Source organism: Musa acuminata, chromosome BXJ1-9 (genome assembly GCF_036884655.1).
Source record: "Musa acuminata AAA Group cultivar baxijiao chromosome BXJ1-9, Cavendish_Baxijiao_AAA, whole genome shotgun sequence".
NCBI classification, from domain to species: domain Eukaryota; kingdom Viridiplantae; phylum Streptophyta; class Magnoliopsida; order Zingiberales; family Musaceae; genus Musa; species Musa acuminata.
This window is the reverse complement of record NC_088335.1, coordinates 10,697,193-10,711,046: the sequence shown is the minus strand read 5'-3', so window position 1 is coordinate 10,711,046 and position 13,854 is coordinate 10,697,193. Positions and strand designations below refer to the sequence as shown.

Sequence of the window (13,854 nt, the reverse complement as noted above, 5' to 3'; positions counted from 1 at the left end):
TGTTCTGTTCTTTTCTCATTCAATGCGTTACCTTTTACCTACTAAAATCCAAAGAGAATCGGTGCACCATCAAAATGTTCTATTAGAATTGTACTACGTTGGCATCATCTTCCTCCGTAGATTCTTTCCTCTCTCTCCATCATCCCACAGGCTCAGCAATGAACCCTAAAAAGTGAGAGTTCTCTCCAAGGTAAAGTATCCGTTTCCTCCCACCTCTCACCGTCTCACCAGCGTTGTTGTTATTGTTCCTGATTATTTTTGTTTCGGATTTTACTGGTTTCTTGTTGTCACTGTTTATCCATCCGCTTCAAAGATCCCTACAAGTTGCGATCTTTTGTTTAACAAGGAGAAATCCGAAATTTTTGGGTTTGATTTGGTGTGCTTTTGATTGAAGCTCAATTTATTCAGGTTTTTACAGCGTTGCAGTCAGGGTTTTCTTCAAGACTCTGCTTTTTTTGGTATATTTTGTTCCCTTGCTTCTGATCTCCTGTCGTGATTTGATGTGATTGGTTTGGTCAGAAGATGGCAATGTGGTCGATGGGTTGAACGGATACGGGAAGAGAGATTTTATTGGTAGCGTTTGCCCGATATTTTTGATAGTTTCAACGTAGATTCGGCTTTATGGATGATGATGGCGGGATGGGGATGCGAAATTGGGCTTACTTTGATCAGACCTTGAAGGGCGATTCGGGACGGCATCTCATGTCGTCAATGGCAGCAGAGTGTGGCGCCCCAAAGCCGCCTTTCCTTTCCAACGGAGCGTTCCACCGCCGTGAATGTTTCATTCCTGAACAACCCGATCGAATGGAGATCACGCGCAATGAGTGGATCAACCTTAGAGAAAACAATATGTTGAACATGCTGCCGTTGAACAACTGTTCCTTGGCCATGGGCGATGCTGGTGTATCCCACGGTGCACATTCGTTCTCGATGATGCAATCAACGCCACTGCCACCACCCAAGGGTGATAAGATCACAGCAGTGGACGATGAGCTAAGAAAGGATGTGCCGCAGAAAAGGTCCCAGCCTCGGGCTCAGACGCGTCCCCATAAGGCGTCAAAGCCTAAGAGATTGAAGAAGGTTGCTGTTTCGAAAGATGAGAGTAGTAGTCGGATGGGTCATCAAGGGAGGAATATGAGGCAAAGCACTGCTTTAAACATCAATGGGATTGACTTGGACGTTTCAAATATTCCTACACCATTATGCTCATGCACGGGCATGCCCCATCAGTGCTATCGGTGGGGAGCTGGAGGCTGGCAGTCTGCTTGCTGCACGACTGGCGTTTCAATGCACCCGCTTCCGATGAGCACAAAGAGACGTGGGGCACGAATTGCCGGGCGGAAGATGAGCCAGGGTGCTTTCAAGAAGGTATTGGCGAACCTTGCTGCAAAAGGTTATAACCTTTCTGACCCAATTGACTTGAAGCCTTACTGGGCCAAGCATGGCACCAACAAGTTTGTGACAATCAGGTAGAAATGTACAATGTTTGTCAACTTATATAGGGACTGAGGCTATGCACTTGCTCTGTTTTTCCTGTATATGATTTTATTACCTGCTGCAGAAGTTCTCCAGATAACTTCATAGCTCTGGTGTGTCTTTCTTAGCTTTTTACGTGGTTCTCGATACTGAGACATCCAGGTTTAGTGGATACTTTTACATGTTTTCTCATTTTCCATTCATAAGTTGTACTCCTCTTGGTGAAAATACTCTAATTTAGATGGATCATCAATCCGTTTTTTGAAATTTGCACTTTCTCTATTTGACTGTCTAAAATTTTAACAAATTTCTTGAGTTTTTCATTAATGGTTTTAGGTTGTCGCTATAGTTATTGAAGGAAAATTCCAAAAATGTTCTTATTGCATATCCTGCATGAGTACTGCAATTGCAACTCTGTTTCTTTGCCCATCTTTGTGTGTTCCCTTCTAGAAAATTGCTTTCCTTGTTGAGCGCAACTGTTCTTTTGTTAATCTGAGCATAATCGCCATGGAAGGACTTGCTGACCTTCTAATAAATAATTTCTGTAATTTTTATTTGAAGTCTCTTTGTGTACATATCCAGTTTCTTGTTTTGAACAATCTATTAATTGCTGTGTGCTAGATGCTTACTGACAATCTAGTAGAAAGTCAATAAATTTGGAGTTAAATGGAAAAAAATATCCATATAGTTATTGTTTGGATGTTATGGCATGTTGTTATAGGATGTTTGCTATACGCCCGTAGGATGCATGTTCTGTGTAGCCTAATCATGAGGATTGTAATGGCTATTGCATTTGTTATGTAATTTGGTCTTTAATTGTTAACTGCATAAATTGTCTAACGTTTTACCTTGCCATTTAGATTCATCAGATTTAGGAGTCCATATTGGCTCATACTCATAATCAAGTTATGGCATAACTGTCATCTCATTGCTAATTTCTTTCTACAATCTTTGTTTTTCGTTTATACATGTCATCAGTATGAGGTCCAGTCGAATGATTTGTCTTTATAGTTGTGTCAGTTAATAATAGTTGTAGTTATCCATGTGCATTATTTTCACCAGGGCTAGCTGGAAAATCAGTATATATATATTTTTCTTTCACAATGTAGAGCTAACACTTGCAGATAGAAAGGCAAAGACTGATTGCTAAAGTTACTAGGAGGTTGTAAGGTATGATTTGGAGTTGGTGGAATGAAGAAAGGTCAAACTGTCATCAAACAAATTGTAGAAACCATGGATATAACAATTCATGGCCATTTAATGATTTTTAACACCATACTCGACGGAGCATAGAAGATGCAGGTAGGTTTTGGTTCAGGTTGAGTTTATTAAAGTGTGACTTGGGTTCAAAAGATGATTATATAGTAAGGGCTAAATAATGTCTTTATTTGCTTATTATTATTATTATTCGACATCAAGCAGGGATTCAAGTAGCTGCCTACACCCCTTAGTTTCTTTGTTTTGTTTCTGCAGTGATTTTCCTCATCCTGAATCCTAACTGCTAGAGTCTTATTAAACTTGTGGTTATCGAATTAGTTTTTCTCCGTGACGATGCTAATTACAAGTTGCTCAACATTAGTTATTAGTGGGGAGCTATTAATCTCTGGCTAGCAGCCCCTTTGCTTTTTCTTCTTCATCCTTTTATGTTCTCTTAGTTTCTATTGATAGATCAATCAAACAGCAGGTTATTTACTTATATCCTATTTTTGGTGACTAGTCTATTCGGTCTATGCTCTGGATAGGCTTCATCTATTGGGTAGAAATGAATGTAGATACTCTTTTTCTTCAACCAAGAAACAAAATATATAGAACCATTACAGTAAGCTTTTAGAGACCAAGGATACAGGGTGTTGTTACATGTGTTAGTGATTTGTGGTTTAGGTATAGAGAGATGGAAATAAAATTAAAGACATACTTAAAATAGAGGCTCTCATTCTTGTTATTGTGTACTTGAAATTTGAACATATGCTTGTGTCTTTTTAATCATACCCATGACAGTCAAAAGCATGAATCTACTACAGGTAGTTTCTGAGTCGTAGGTGTATGTTGTTTGATGTGGACTGTATTGCCAACTCCAAAAAATTATACTTGTGGGATCAATGCACTTACCTTTTGTAACTTCACGACTGCTGAGAGATCAATGAACTTTTCAGTAACATTGTGTTATTTATTAATAATTAACAACAATTCTTATTTGAATTTTTTACAACAAGTTTTCAGCTTTCAAGCAAAGAATTTAGGTAGGCTCAGCAGGCAGGTGAGTGAGTTTCATCCTTTTATTCCTGTTAATTGCATAAATTGAATTATATTATATGAACGACATAATTAATGTATAGAAAGCGCACAAAGAATCATATTCCAATACTTTTTTGTTTCTAGAAAAAGGATAGATTCCAATGTTGCCTTATCTTTACAAGCAGAAAATATATTCTTCAAGCGAGATGCTAAATTCATGACTGGACTTAGTGATACAACCTATCTGATAAATAGTCATAGGCAGTATCCCAAAATAAAAATATTTTAAATCAAAATAAATTGATTTGGATTTTGTCATCAAAATCTAAAGCGCCGGTTTTTAAGATTTATTTCTAATAGAGGAGTATCGAATCCTGGAGGTTGGGTTATTGATAATAATCCACACAAAATGATGTGATTGCCACAATAATATATATATATATATATATATATATATATATATATATATATATTCTTCTATTTTGTAATTTAATTTAAATATTATTTACTTCAAATCCTACACCACCCAACAGAGGAGGATAAGAGTCCAACGATGGAAAGATCCAACTTACCCGTTTATACCGTGGCAGCATACGACATCTACAGTGCGATATTTCTTCGAACAGGTTACTGATGAGTATTCCGGAAGTCGGGCTGAGCTGCTCCTCTCCGGCCTCCTCCGGCAGCGACCGCCGGTCGATCCCCGTGCTGGGCATGGGCACGGGGGTCTTACCATTCACGCCCGACCAACGCGCGAAGATGAAGCTCGCCATCCTCCAAGCCATCGAGCTCGGGTACCGCCACTTCGACACCGCCACGCTCTACCTATCCGAGGAAACTCTCGGGGAAGCTGTCGCCGAGGCCTTGCAGGCCGGCCTCATCAGCTCTCGCGCCGAGCTCTTCATCACCTCCAAGCTCTGGTGCAGCGACGCTCACAACGACCTGGTCCTTCCCGCCATCCGCCAGAGCCTCAGGTGAAGAGGCTCCTTCTCTCTCACAGTCTATAATTATAATTATGTGCCATTTCTACCAAAATTATCTGCGAGAGAAGAGATTATACCTAAAGGCTAATGAATTTATGGATTAATTGTCGAGTTTTTACCCTAACAATCATGATTCTAATTTAATTTATGTGTTTTTCTTTTACATCTCATCTTGATTATTAAAAATAACTTCTGCAGTTTCATCTGAATCTTTTCAGTTTTTACATTTGGTATAAACATATATTAAATAATGATAATAAATAAATAGAATTATTTATTTCTGGTTAAGTTAAAAGAGGAAAACTTGTCCTGTGACAATTTTTTTTTTTCCAATGGACGCTATAAACAAAATAATTGAGGACGAAATCTTCATGGATTTTGATTAAATAATCATTTGATTGTTTATCATTATTCCTCTTATGATTGCTCTTGGTTTTGTTTTATTGGTTGATTATTAAAATTTTACAAAAATCATACAGTGTGCGTACATCTACTTTGATAAATGATAGTATTTATCATTTCCTCGTCTTCCTTGTACTTTATGTTCTTGATCATGGTTTTATTTAATCTCATTATTTTTTTAATCAAGCTAAAGTTATCGAATGGCTTATTTCTCCATTAGATGTCGTGGTAATTAACATTCATTTATGGTATTAATCATTTCTAGTCCATGTGTTTTAGATCGGAGATCATGATGATGATATCCATTAACTTTTCGGATTTAATTTTATTGATAAATATTACTGAGAGGTCATTTGTGCACGTTGAGAGAGAAAATTTTGAGATGACTATATAATATATCACCATAGTATTTATAAAGATATAAATAAAAGAACTATTGTCCTAATATTATCGAGGGGATATGTTGGCATTGGCTTACAATGGGTATTTTAGTGATGAAATCCAACCTATATGATAAGAGATCTCTTGAAGAACATTCAATTTGATAATAATAAGCTGCTTAGTCGATCAAGAAACGTATTGAATATATATATATATATATATATATATATATATATATATATATATATATATATATATATATATATATATATATATATATATATATATATATATATATATATATATATATGTGCGTGCATATATAGAGTAAAACTCTTAATATTTTTTACTCTTATGTAGAGGTAAAATTGTTAGGATCAGAGCGGCACTAAGAGCGGATTAAAACTTGTAAGTTTGAAATCGAATTCGTAAATACGAGGAGACTTGAGTAGATTAAAACCGAAAGCTTGCTGCAATGTAAATAACGGTTTCAGAAAAGTAAATACTCACATATTCAAGGAACATATCAATTTAAAGTGGTTCGGTCAAAATGACCTACATCCACTTGCGAAGTTTCTTCAATGAGGCTCCCAACTTTCACTAGCAAATCACTTTGAAGGGGAAGGACAAATACCCCTCTTACAACTTTTTTACAAGTGGTTCACACTTTTACAATTTTTTTAAAAAGAAAGATGGAGATGAACACTTAAGCTATTGAAAACAAGACTTTTGCTAAAGTTTTTCTCAATTTCTAACTTCTCAAAGGTTGTGCTCTCTGCTGAGAATTTAGGGATATTTATAGGCCCCAAGAGGATTCAAATTTGGGCTCCAAATTTTGAATTCTCTTGGGTTTCCGAGGCTGGTGGTGCCACCGCCTATCAGTGTCTGACATTGACAGTGTACTGGCGGTGCCACCGCCCGACCTCTCGGGTTCTGGGCAGTGCCACCGCTCAGTCCAGCGGTGCCACCACTCAGTTCTCGGGTTCTGGGCGGTGCCATTGCCTACACTATTTCAACTCACTGGTTAGGCTCCAAACTTGGCCCAAACCAGTCCGAACTCGGGCCCAATTGGCTCCTACTTGGGTTATAGGATTAACACCTAATCCTAACCCTAATTAACGTGTTAACTACTAATTTAAAGACATTTCCTAAGCTATTACAAAGTCCGCAAGTCAAAACCTCTTCCGGCGAGCTTTCGGTGAACTTCCGGCGGTCTTCTGATAAACTCTCGGAAACCATTCTGCGAACTCCCAGCAAGCTCCTAGACTTCACGATTTGATCTTGGCGAGTTCCGATGAGCTTCTTCGGCAAGCTACGATCTTTCTCGGTGAGCTCCGCGAACTTCCGACGTACCTTCCGGCGAGCTTTCGAAAACCCTTCGGCAAGCTCCCTACTCATTCTCGGCTAGTTCCGACAACATTCCCGACGAACCTTCGGACTTCCATCGAACTCTCGAACTCGCAACAAGTCCTTCGCGCTTGACTCCAGCACTTTGTTTCGCTTTATGTCTTCGTCGTTATCGTAGTTAATTCTGCACACACAAGCCAAAACTCTACTCCGATCTAGACAAATATTACAATGCGAATTGACATTCTGTTGCCCGACACGTCATTGGTTTGCGCTTCGTTCGATTCTTCAGCGCATCGTCCTCTCTTGCGGCTCGTTGCCCAATCGGCGGTTGACCTCCGCAACCTCGATATCCTTGGCGCAATTCCGCTCTCCTTGGCCCGATGCTCGCCGTCCGAAGCCTTCTGTCGTCCAATATCTTGATGTGATCTCCTCCGGCGCAACGTCAATTCCTCCTGTGTCAACTGTCTAATCCTGATCGAGTAGACCTACATTACTCAAAATGCAATTAAACATCTAAACACAATCAATTAGTTTCATCATCAAAATCCGAGATTCAACAATCTCCCCCTTTTTGATTATGACAATTAATTGATGACTAACGGAGTTAACCTTAACTCCCCGGAGTTTAATCAAACTCCCCCTATCAATATGTCATTGATAGAACACTTGGATTATCCCAAATCCAAGCAACATTCATCACATGTTATGAAAAACATTTAAACCATCATGCAAATATATATATAATATTTAATTCAATGCATGAAGTCATCAATATACTTCTTCCCCTATGTCATCAACAAAAAGGAGAAGTAGCTCTAGCTATTTTAAAAGATATGCAAGTTTTTGCAACATGAAGCTAGATTTTCATCACAACATATAAGCACAAAAGCATAGCAAGATTCTTAAGTTCAATCATGACAATTCAACACTTGAATTTTTATGCAAGATTGCACTTTGCTTTTCTTTGCAAGTAACAATATTTATGATGTTTGATATAGCAAATTTCTTCATTACAATAATCGAGCTAGCAAATTCTTCATTCAAGTGTGCAAGCTAGCAATAACTTTCTCCCCCTTTGTCAATGTCAAAAAGAAGGAGAGGATCCAATGATTTAGACTTTTACATCAACTTTGCATCAATCAATATTTCAATCATCACATGATGCATACAAGACAATAATGCAAAGAAATCATTTCATAAAGGATATCAATGTGAAAATTCACCAAGGATCACATGATACAATCGCAAATCATGATATCATTATGCGATACATCGTGAGATGATAATTTATCATATCAATGAAAGATATCAATTGTTAAACATGATATGATAATAGTCTCAAAAATTTCAATTTGCGATACATGTGATACATTGCAATACACTAAAAAATTTAATGTGATGCTTTTAAGGATATCAACCTATTTTTGATACAAAGCATGACAAGAGCAATTTTGTTGCAAGTTTTCTAAGTTTTGCACTTTTTGCTTCTTTCGATAGGCAAGATTTTTCTTCTCTTTTTGAGAAGTGCAAGCTTGCAAGTTGTACTTCCTTAGCATGCTAGGAAGTTTACTTTCATTTTCAATGCACAAGCTAGCAAAACCTTCTCCCCCTTTATCAAAGTCAAAAAGAAAGGGAGGACTCAATGGCTAAAAAATTCAACCATTCAACAAGCTAAATATGCAAAGAATTCATGAAATATATCAATAAGGATCAATTCTTGAATACCAAAGATATGATTCATGGTTCAAATTCATTCAAATTCAAATCGTCAAATTCATCAAAATCTCAACATTACTTTCAAGAGATTCAAAATGGTATACATAGATTTATCATAATAAACATCAAGATCAATAGGATAGAGAAAAATAATTTTTCAAGAGAAAAATATTTTCCTCTTTTTAGTTATTTCAATTCATATGATTTTATTTCACTTATACCAAATAAAAACATATATCATGTTTAAAACCGAAAGTGTAAGAGTTATTACAACAAAGATTAATAAGGCACTTTCATTATGGTAAAAATTAATAATCCATAAATCACAACATTCATCATGCATAATTTCAAATTTTATTAAGCATGATCATTATGCATGATACTAAAATATGATTTCAAAATGTTTAATATTTTCATTACATAATTTCATCATTATGCATCATCATATTTTTAAATTCGAACATGCACAATTTCAAAACTATAGCTTTCATTTTTCATGCATGATACAAATAACTTTTAAAATCTCATGCATAAAATTGTCAATCATGGTATCAAAACATTTAATATTTTCATTACATCATTATACAATGGTTTCATTGAACATAATTTTGAATGATTCTTATAGATAACTAAAACTTCTTTAGTTTTAATTTATGTGATTGACTTTATATTAGCATGCTCAAGTTTTGTTCTTATGTCAAAAACATACATCATGTTTGAAAACCAAAGACAAAGTTCATAAAAAAAATCATCAAGCCTTCCATATAAAAACCATATCGTCATTGAAAGTCAATATGGAAATTATCAAAATACACATTCTTGCTTCTCAAACACATATATATAATTATTTAAATCTAATATTTTATTCTATTAACATAAAACATACCATTTTTAAGAAAAATAATTATTAAAAAAAAAGAAGAGAAAATGCATCATGGAAAACATCAAGTAATTTCAAAATAATTCAAGAGAGTTGAGTTACTTACCTTGTAGTCGAAGCCCGTCAAAGCCCAATTCGTCGTTTCACCTTTGGAAGTTCTTGATTCATCCTTGGGTGCCTTCCTCTTCTTTGGCCTCTTCCTCCGTTCAGGTTCATTGTTTATTTTATATTTTTGTTTAATGAACTTATTAAGATTTAGTGTTCGAAGTTCAAATTCATCATTGTCCTCATCACTTGAGTCATTGCTCAAGTGGTATTCATTTGTCCGAAGTTCCAAATCCTTCCTGTTCTTTAGAAGGTGGTTCAAGTGTTCATCGGGTTCAAAATGTTCCAAAAGTGTCATTTCATAGGTCATTAATGACCCGATTAATTCTTCTAATGGAAAATCATTTAAATTTTTTGTCTCTTGTTTGTGGTTATTTTAGGATCCCAAATTTTTGGAAGGGATCTTAAGATCTTGCTTATGAGATCAAAATTCGAAAAAGATTTACCAAGAACTCTTAGATTATTGACGACATCCGTGAAACGAGTGTACATGTCACCTATAATCTCGCTTGATTGCATTCGAAAAAGCTAAAAAACATGCAATAAAATGTTAACTTTCGAGTCTTTGACTCTACTAGTTCCCTCGTGCGTGATTTCAAGTGTTCGCCAAATATCAAAAGTCGTTTCGCACGTAGAAATCCGATTGAACTCATTTTTGTCCAAAGCACAAAATAAGGCATTCATAGCCTTTGCGTTTAAAGAAAAATACTTCTTCTTCAAATCCGACCATTCGTTCATCAGTTTAGAGGGAAGTTGAAAATCGTTTTCAACAATATTCCATAAATCCAAATTCATAGAAATCAAGAAAACTCTCATTCGAGTTTTCCAATAAGTGTAGTCCAATCCGTTAAACAACGGTGGATAAACAACCGAAAAGCCCTCTTGAAAGCCCATGAAGAGTCATTTCTCTCAGGTGTAAATCCGAAATGAGAAATACTGAGCTCTGATACTAATTGTTAGGATCAGAGCGGCACTAAGAGAGGGGGTGAATTAGTGCAGCGGATTAAAACTTGTAAGTTTGAAACCGAATTCGTAAATACGAGGAGATTTCGTTTCGATGGTAACTTGAGTAGATGAAAACCGAAAGCTTGCTGCAATGTAAATAACGGTTTCAGAAAAGTAAATACTCACACATTCAAGGAACACATCAATTTAAAGTGGTTCGGTCAAAATGACCTACATCTACTTGCGATCCTTCTTCAATGAGGCTCCCAACTTCCACTAGCAAATCACTTTGAAGGGGAAGGACAAACACCCCTCTTACAACCTTTTTACAAGTGGTTCACACTCTTACAAATTTTTCAAAGAGAAAGAGGGAGGTGAACACTTAAGCTATTGAAAACAAGACTTTTGCTAAAACTTTTCTCAATTTCTAACTTCCCAAAGGTTGTGTTCTCTGCTGAGAATTGAGTGGTATTTATAGGCCCCAAGAGGATTCAAATTTGGGCTCCAAATTTTGAATTCTCTTGGGTTTCCGAGGCTAGCGGTGCCACCGCCTGTCAATGTCTAACATTGACAGTATAATAGCGGTGCCACCACCCGACCTCTCGGGTTTTGGGCGATGCCACCGCTCAGTCCAATAGTGCCACCACTCAGTTCTCGGGTTCTGGGCGATGCCACCGCCTACACTATTTCAATTCATTGGTTGGGCTCCAAACTTGGCCCAAACTAGTCCGAACTCGGGCCCAATTGGCCCCTACTTGGGTTATAGGATTAACACCTAATCCTAACCCTATTTAACATGCTAACTACGAATTTAAAGACATTTCCTAAGCTATTACAAAATCCGCAAGTCAAGACTTCTTCTAGCGAGCTTCCGACGGTCTTCTGATAAACTCTCGGAAACCATTCTGCAAACTCCCGACAAGCTCCTAGACTTCACAATTTGATCTTGGCGAGTTCCGACGAGCTTCTTCGGCAAGCTACGATCTTTCTCGGTGAGCTCCGTAAACTTCCGACGTACCTTCCGGCGAGCTTTCGAAAACCCTTTGGCAAGCTCCCTACTCATTCTCGGCTAGTTTCGGCAACATTCCCAATGAACCTTCGGACTTCCGTCGAACTCTCGAACTCGCAACAAATCCTTCGCGCTTGACTCCAGCACTTTGTTTCGCTTTATGTCTTCGTCGTTATCTTAGTTAATCCTGCACACACAAGCCAAAACTCTACTCCGATCTAGACAATTATTACAACGCGAATTGACATTCTGTTGCCCGACACGTCATTGGTTGGCGCTTTGTTCGATTCTTCAACGCATCGTCCTCTCTTGCGGCTTGTTGCCCAATCGGCGGTTGACCTCCGCAACCTCGATATCCTTGGCGCAATTCCGCTCTCCTTGGCCCGATGCTCGACGTCCGAAGCCTTCTACCGTCCGATATCTTGATGTGATCTCCTCCGGCACAACGTAAATTCCTCCTGTGTCAACTATCTAATCCTGATCGAGTAGACCTGTATTACTCAAAATGCAGTTAAACATCTAAACATAATCAATTAGTTTCATCATCAAAATCTGAGATTCAACAAAAATAAGAGTTTAACTCTAAAAGAGATCTAATGCCGTATTTTTTTTGTAAGATGTAACTCTACATATGTTGATGATAGAGAGAGTATCATTAGAAATTATGACTAGGGATTTGAACAATATATAAAAACTCTTAAGAATAAATCAAGATACATATGAATAACCATAAATGCATAATCTTATGAGGATATTTTGTCTATATATATATATATATATATATATATATATATATATATATATATATATATATATATATATATATATATATAGTGAAAGTTTGAGTAAAAAAAACGTAATTCAAGACCTAGTACATTCTATTTCCTTCACTATATACACTAAAGTTTAAGCCTTATTATTTCACTGATTGCATAGTATAAGTTCGAACTGTACTTTTTATTTATATATTTATTTAATAATATTTAAAAAATTAAATTTTTGTGGGGAATTGTTAGAATTGAATAATGAATTTTTTTTTAAATTTCTTTTGTGTTATTTTCAACATGTCATTTTATGTTTTAACAAGGGTCACCAATGACTCAAAATATTCACCACTTGAGAATTCCAAGTAGCAAGATCTCTTTTGATTTTATCATAGATCTTTTCTTCTTCTAAATGGTCTTTTTTTATATTTCTTCCTATTTTTTCTTTTCCAGTTTGAACTGAAAACATTTTTATCATCCTTTTGGTACTCCAGCACAAAGGGCTTACCAATCGTATTTGGGACATCTTCTTGGATGAGATTTGTTATATCACAATGTCAAACATGATTTTAAATTCTTTTTTCTTTTAACTTTATCTTATTTATTAAAAATATTATTGACTTATGTTCTAAGATTAATCTGATCGTTTTTTTTTTTTGTGGTGTTGCTTCCGTGTTAGGAATCTCAAGTTGGACTATCTTGATCTCTACCTCATACATTGGCCAATAAGCTTGAAGCCCGGAAGATGTCATTTCCCTTTAAAGAGCGACGACATCCTTCCATTAGATTTGAGATCAGTTTGGGAAGCAATGGAGGAGTGTCAGAGGCTGGGGTTGACCAAGTCTATTGGTGTCAGCAACTTCACGCGGAAGAAGATTGTGGAGCTACTTGACATTGCTAGAATTCCTCCCGCTGTCAACCAGGTTGTCTAATTTCCTCTGCTCTCCAATGACAACCTTTAATTTTCTTGTGACGAACATGGTGAAGAAGAAGAAAGATGTTTTGTAGGTGGAGTTGAATCCAGTGTGGCAGCAGAATAAGCTGAGGGAGTTCTGCGAGCAAAAGGGTATTCATGTCACTGCCTATTCTCCTTTAGGAGGCCAAAGCTTGTCACTGGGCAGAAACTTGGTGTTGGAATCCCAAGTGCTCAAAGATATAGCCGAAGCAAAAGGAAAGACTGTGGCTCAGGTGGTTCTTGCAAATTGCTGTTCCCATCTTCAAAACACTCCTAACGAGTAGATGAACTTTAGCTCTATTTGGTTCTCTTCGCAGGTTTCCTTGAGATGGTTATATGAGCAAGGAGTAAGTATGGTTGTGAAGACGTTGAACAAGGAGAGAATCGAGGAGAACACCAAAATTTTTGATTGGGAATTGAGCGATGAAGATCGTCACAAAATAAGTCAAATGCCACAATACAAGAGAGTCTCCGTCCGATCGCTGTTATCAGCGGAAGAGTCGTCCAAGAGACTTGACCTTCCTAGTATTGATGACATGGATGAAGATTAACCAAGTTGATGATATAAGAATGCTGTAGACAGACAATGTGTTGAATTGATTTCATATATTTCTCTCGCATGATGATGATGTTTCCACTTAAAGTGATAAGAT

General features: G+C 36.8%; 2 protein-coding genes across 4 annotated transcripts; both read left to right on the top strand.

The window, feature by feature from the left end:
- On the top strand, positions 1–1,743 carry LOC103998030 (protein Barley B recombinant). Of its 3 annotated transcripts, none has more exons than XM_009419396.3 (2): positions 1–190; positions 523–1,743. In XM_009419396.3, the coding sequence occupies exon 2, from the start codon at positions 622–624 to the stop codon at positions 1,471–1,473; it is 852 nt and encodes a 283-aa protein (XP_009417671.2). In that variant the 5' UTR covers positions 1–190; positions 523–621; the 3' UTR covers positions 1,474–1,743. The 3 variants fall into 3 exon arrangements, with proteins under 3 accessions (XP_009417671.2, XP_009417669.2, XP_018686843.2); XM_009419394.3 differs by having other exon boundaries at positions 520–1,743; XM_018831298.2 differs by having other exon boundaries at positions 409–1,743.
- A 2,499-nt stretch (positions 1,744–4,242) lies between these two features.
- On the top strand, positions 4,243–13,821 carry LOC103998029 (non-functional NADPH-dependent codeinone reductase 2). Its single transcript, XM_009419393.3, has 4 exons — positions 4,243–4,685; positions 12,926–13,169; positions 13,255–13,434; positions 13,519–13,821. Exons 1-4 carry the CDS (start codon positions 4,345–4,347, stop codon positions 13,750–13,752), a joined length of 999 nt encoding a protein of 332 aa, XP_009417668.2. The 5' UTR covers positions 4,243–4,344; the 3' UTR covers positions 13,753–13,821.
- The last annotated feature ends 33 nt before the right edge of the window (positions 13,822–13,854 follow it).

Bases quoted from the DNA above. Each gene is read 5' to 3' on its own strand.
- LOC103998030 (XM_009419396.3), top strand. From the start codon at position 622: ATGGATGATGATGGCGGGATGGGGATGCGAAATTGGGCTTACTTTGAT.
- LOC103998029 (XM_009419393.3), top strand. From the start codon at position 4,345: ATGAGTATTCCGGAAGTCGGGCTGAGCTGCTCCTCTCCGGCCTCCTCC. The intron at 4,686-12,925 runs GTGAAGAGGCTC...CTTCCGTGTTAG, and splicing joins GCCATCCGCCAGAGCCTCAG to GAATCTCAAGTTGGACTATC. The intron at 13,435-13,518 runs GTGGTTCTTGCA...TTCTCTTCGCAG, and splicing joins AAGGAAAGACTGTGGCTCAG to GTTTCCTTGAGATGGTTATA.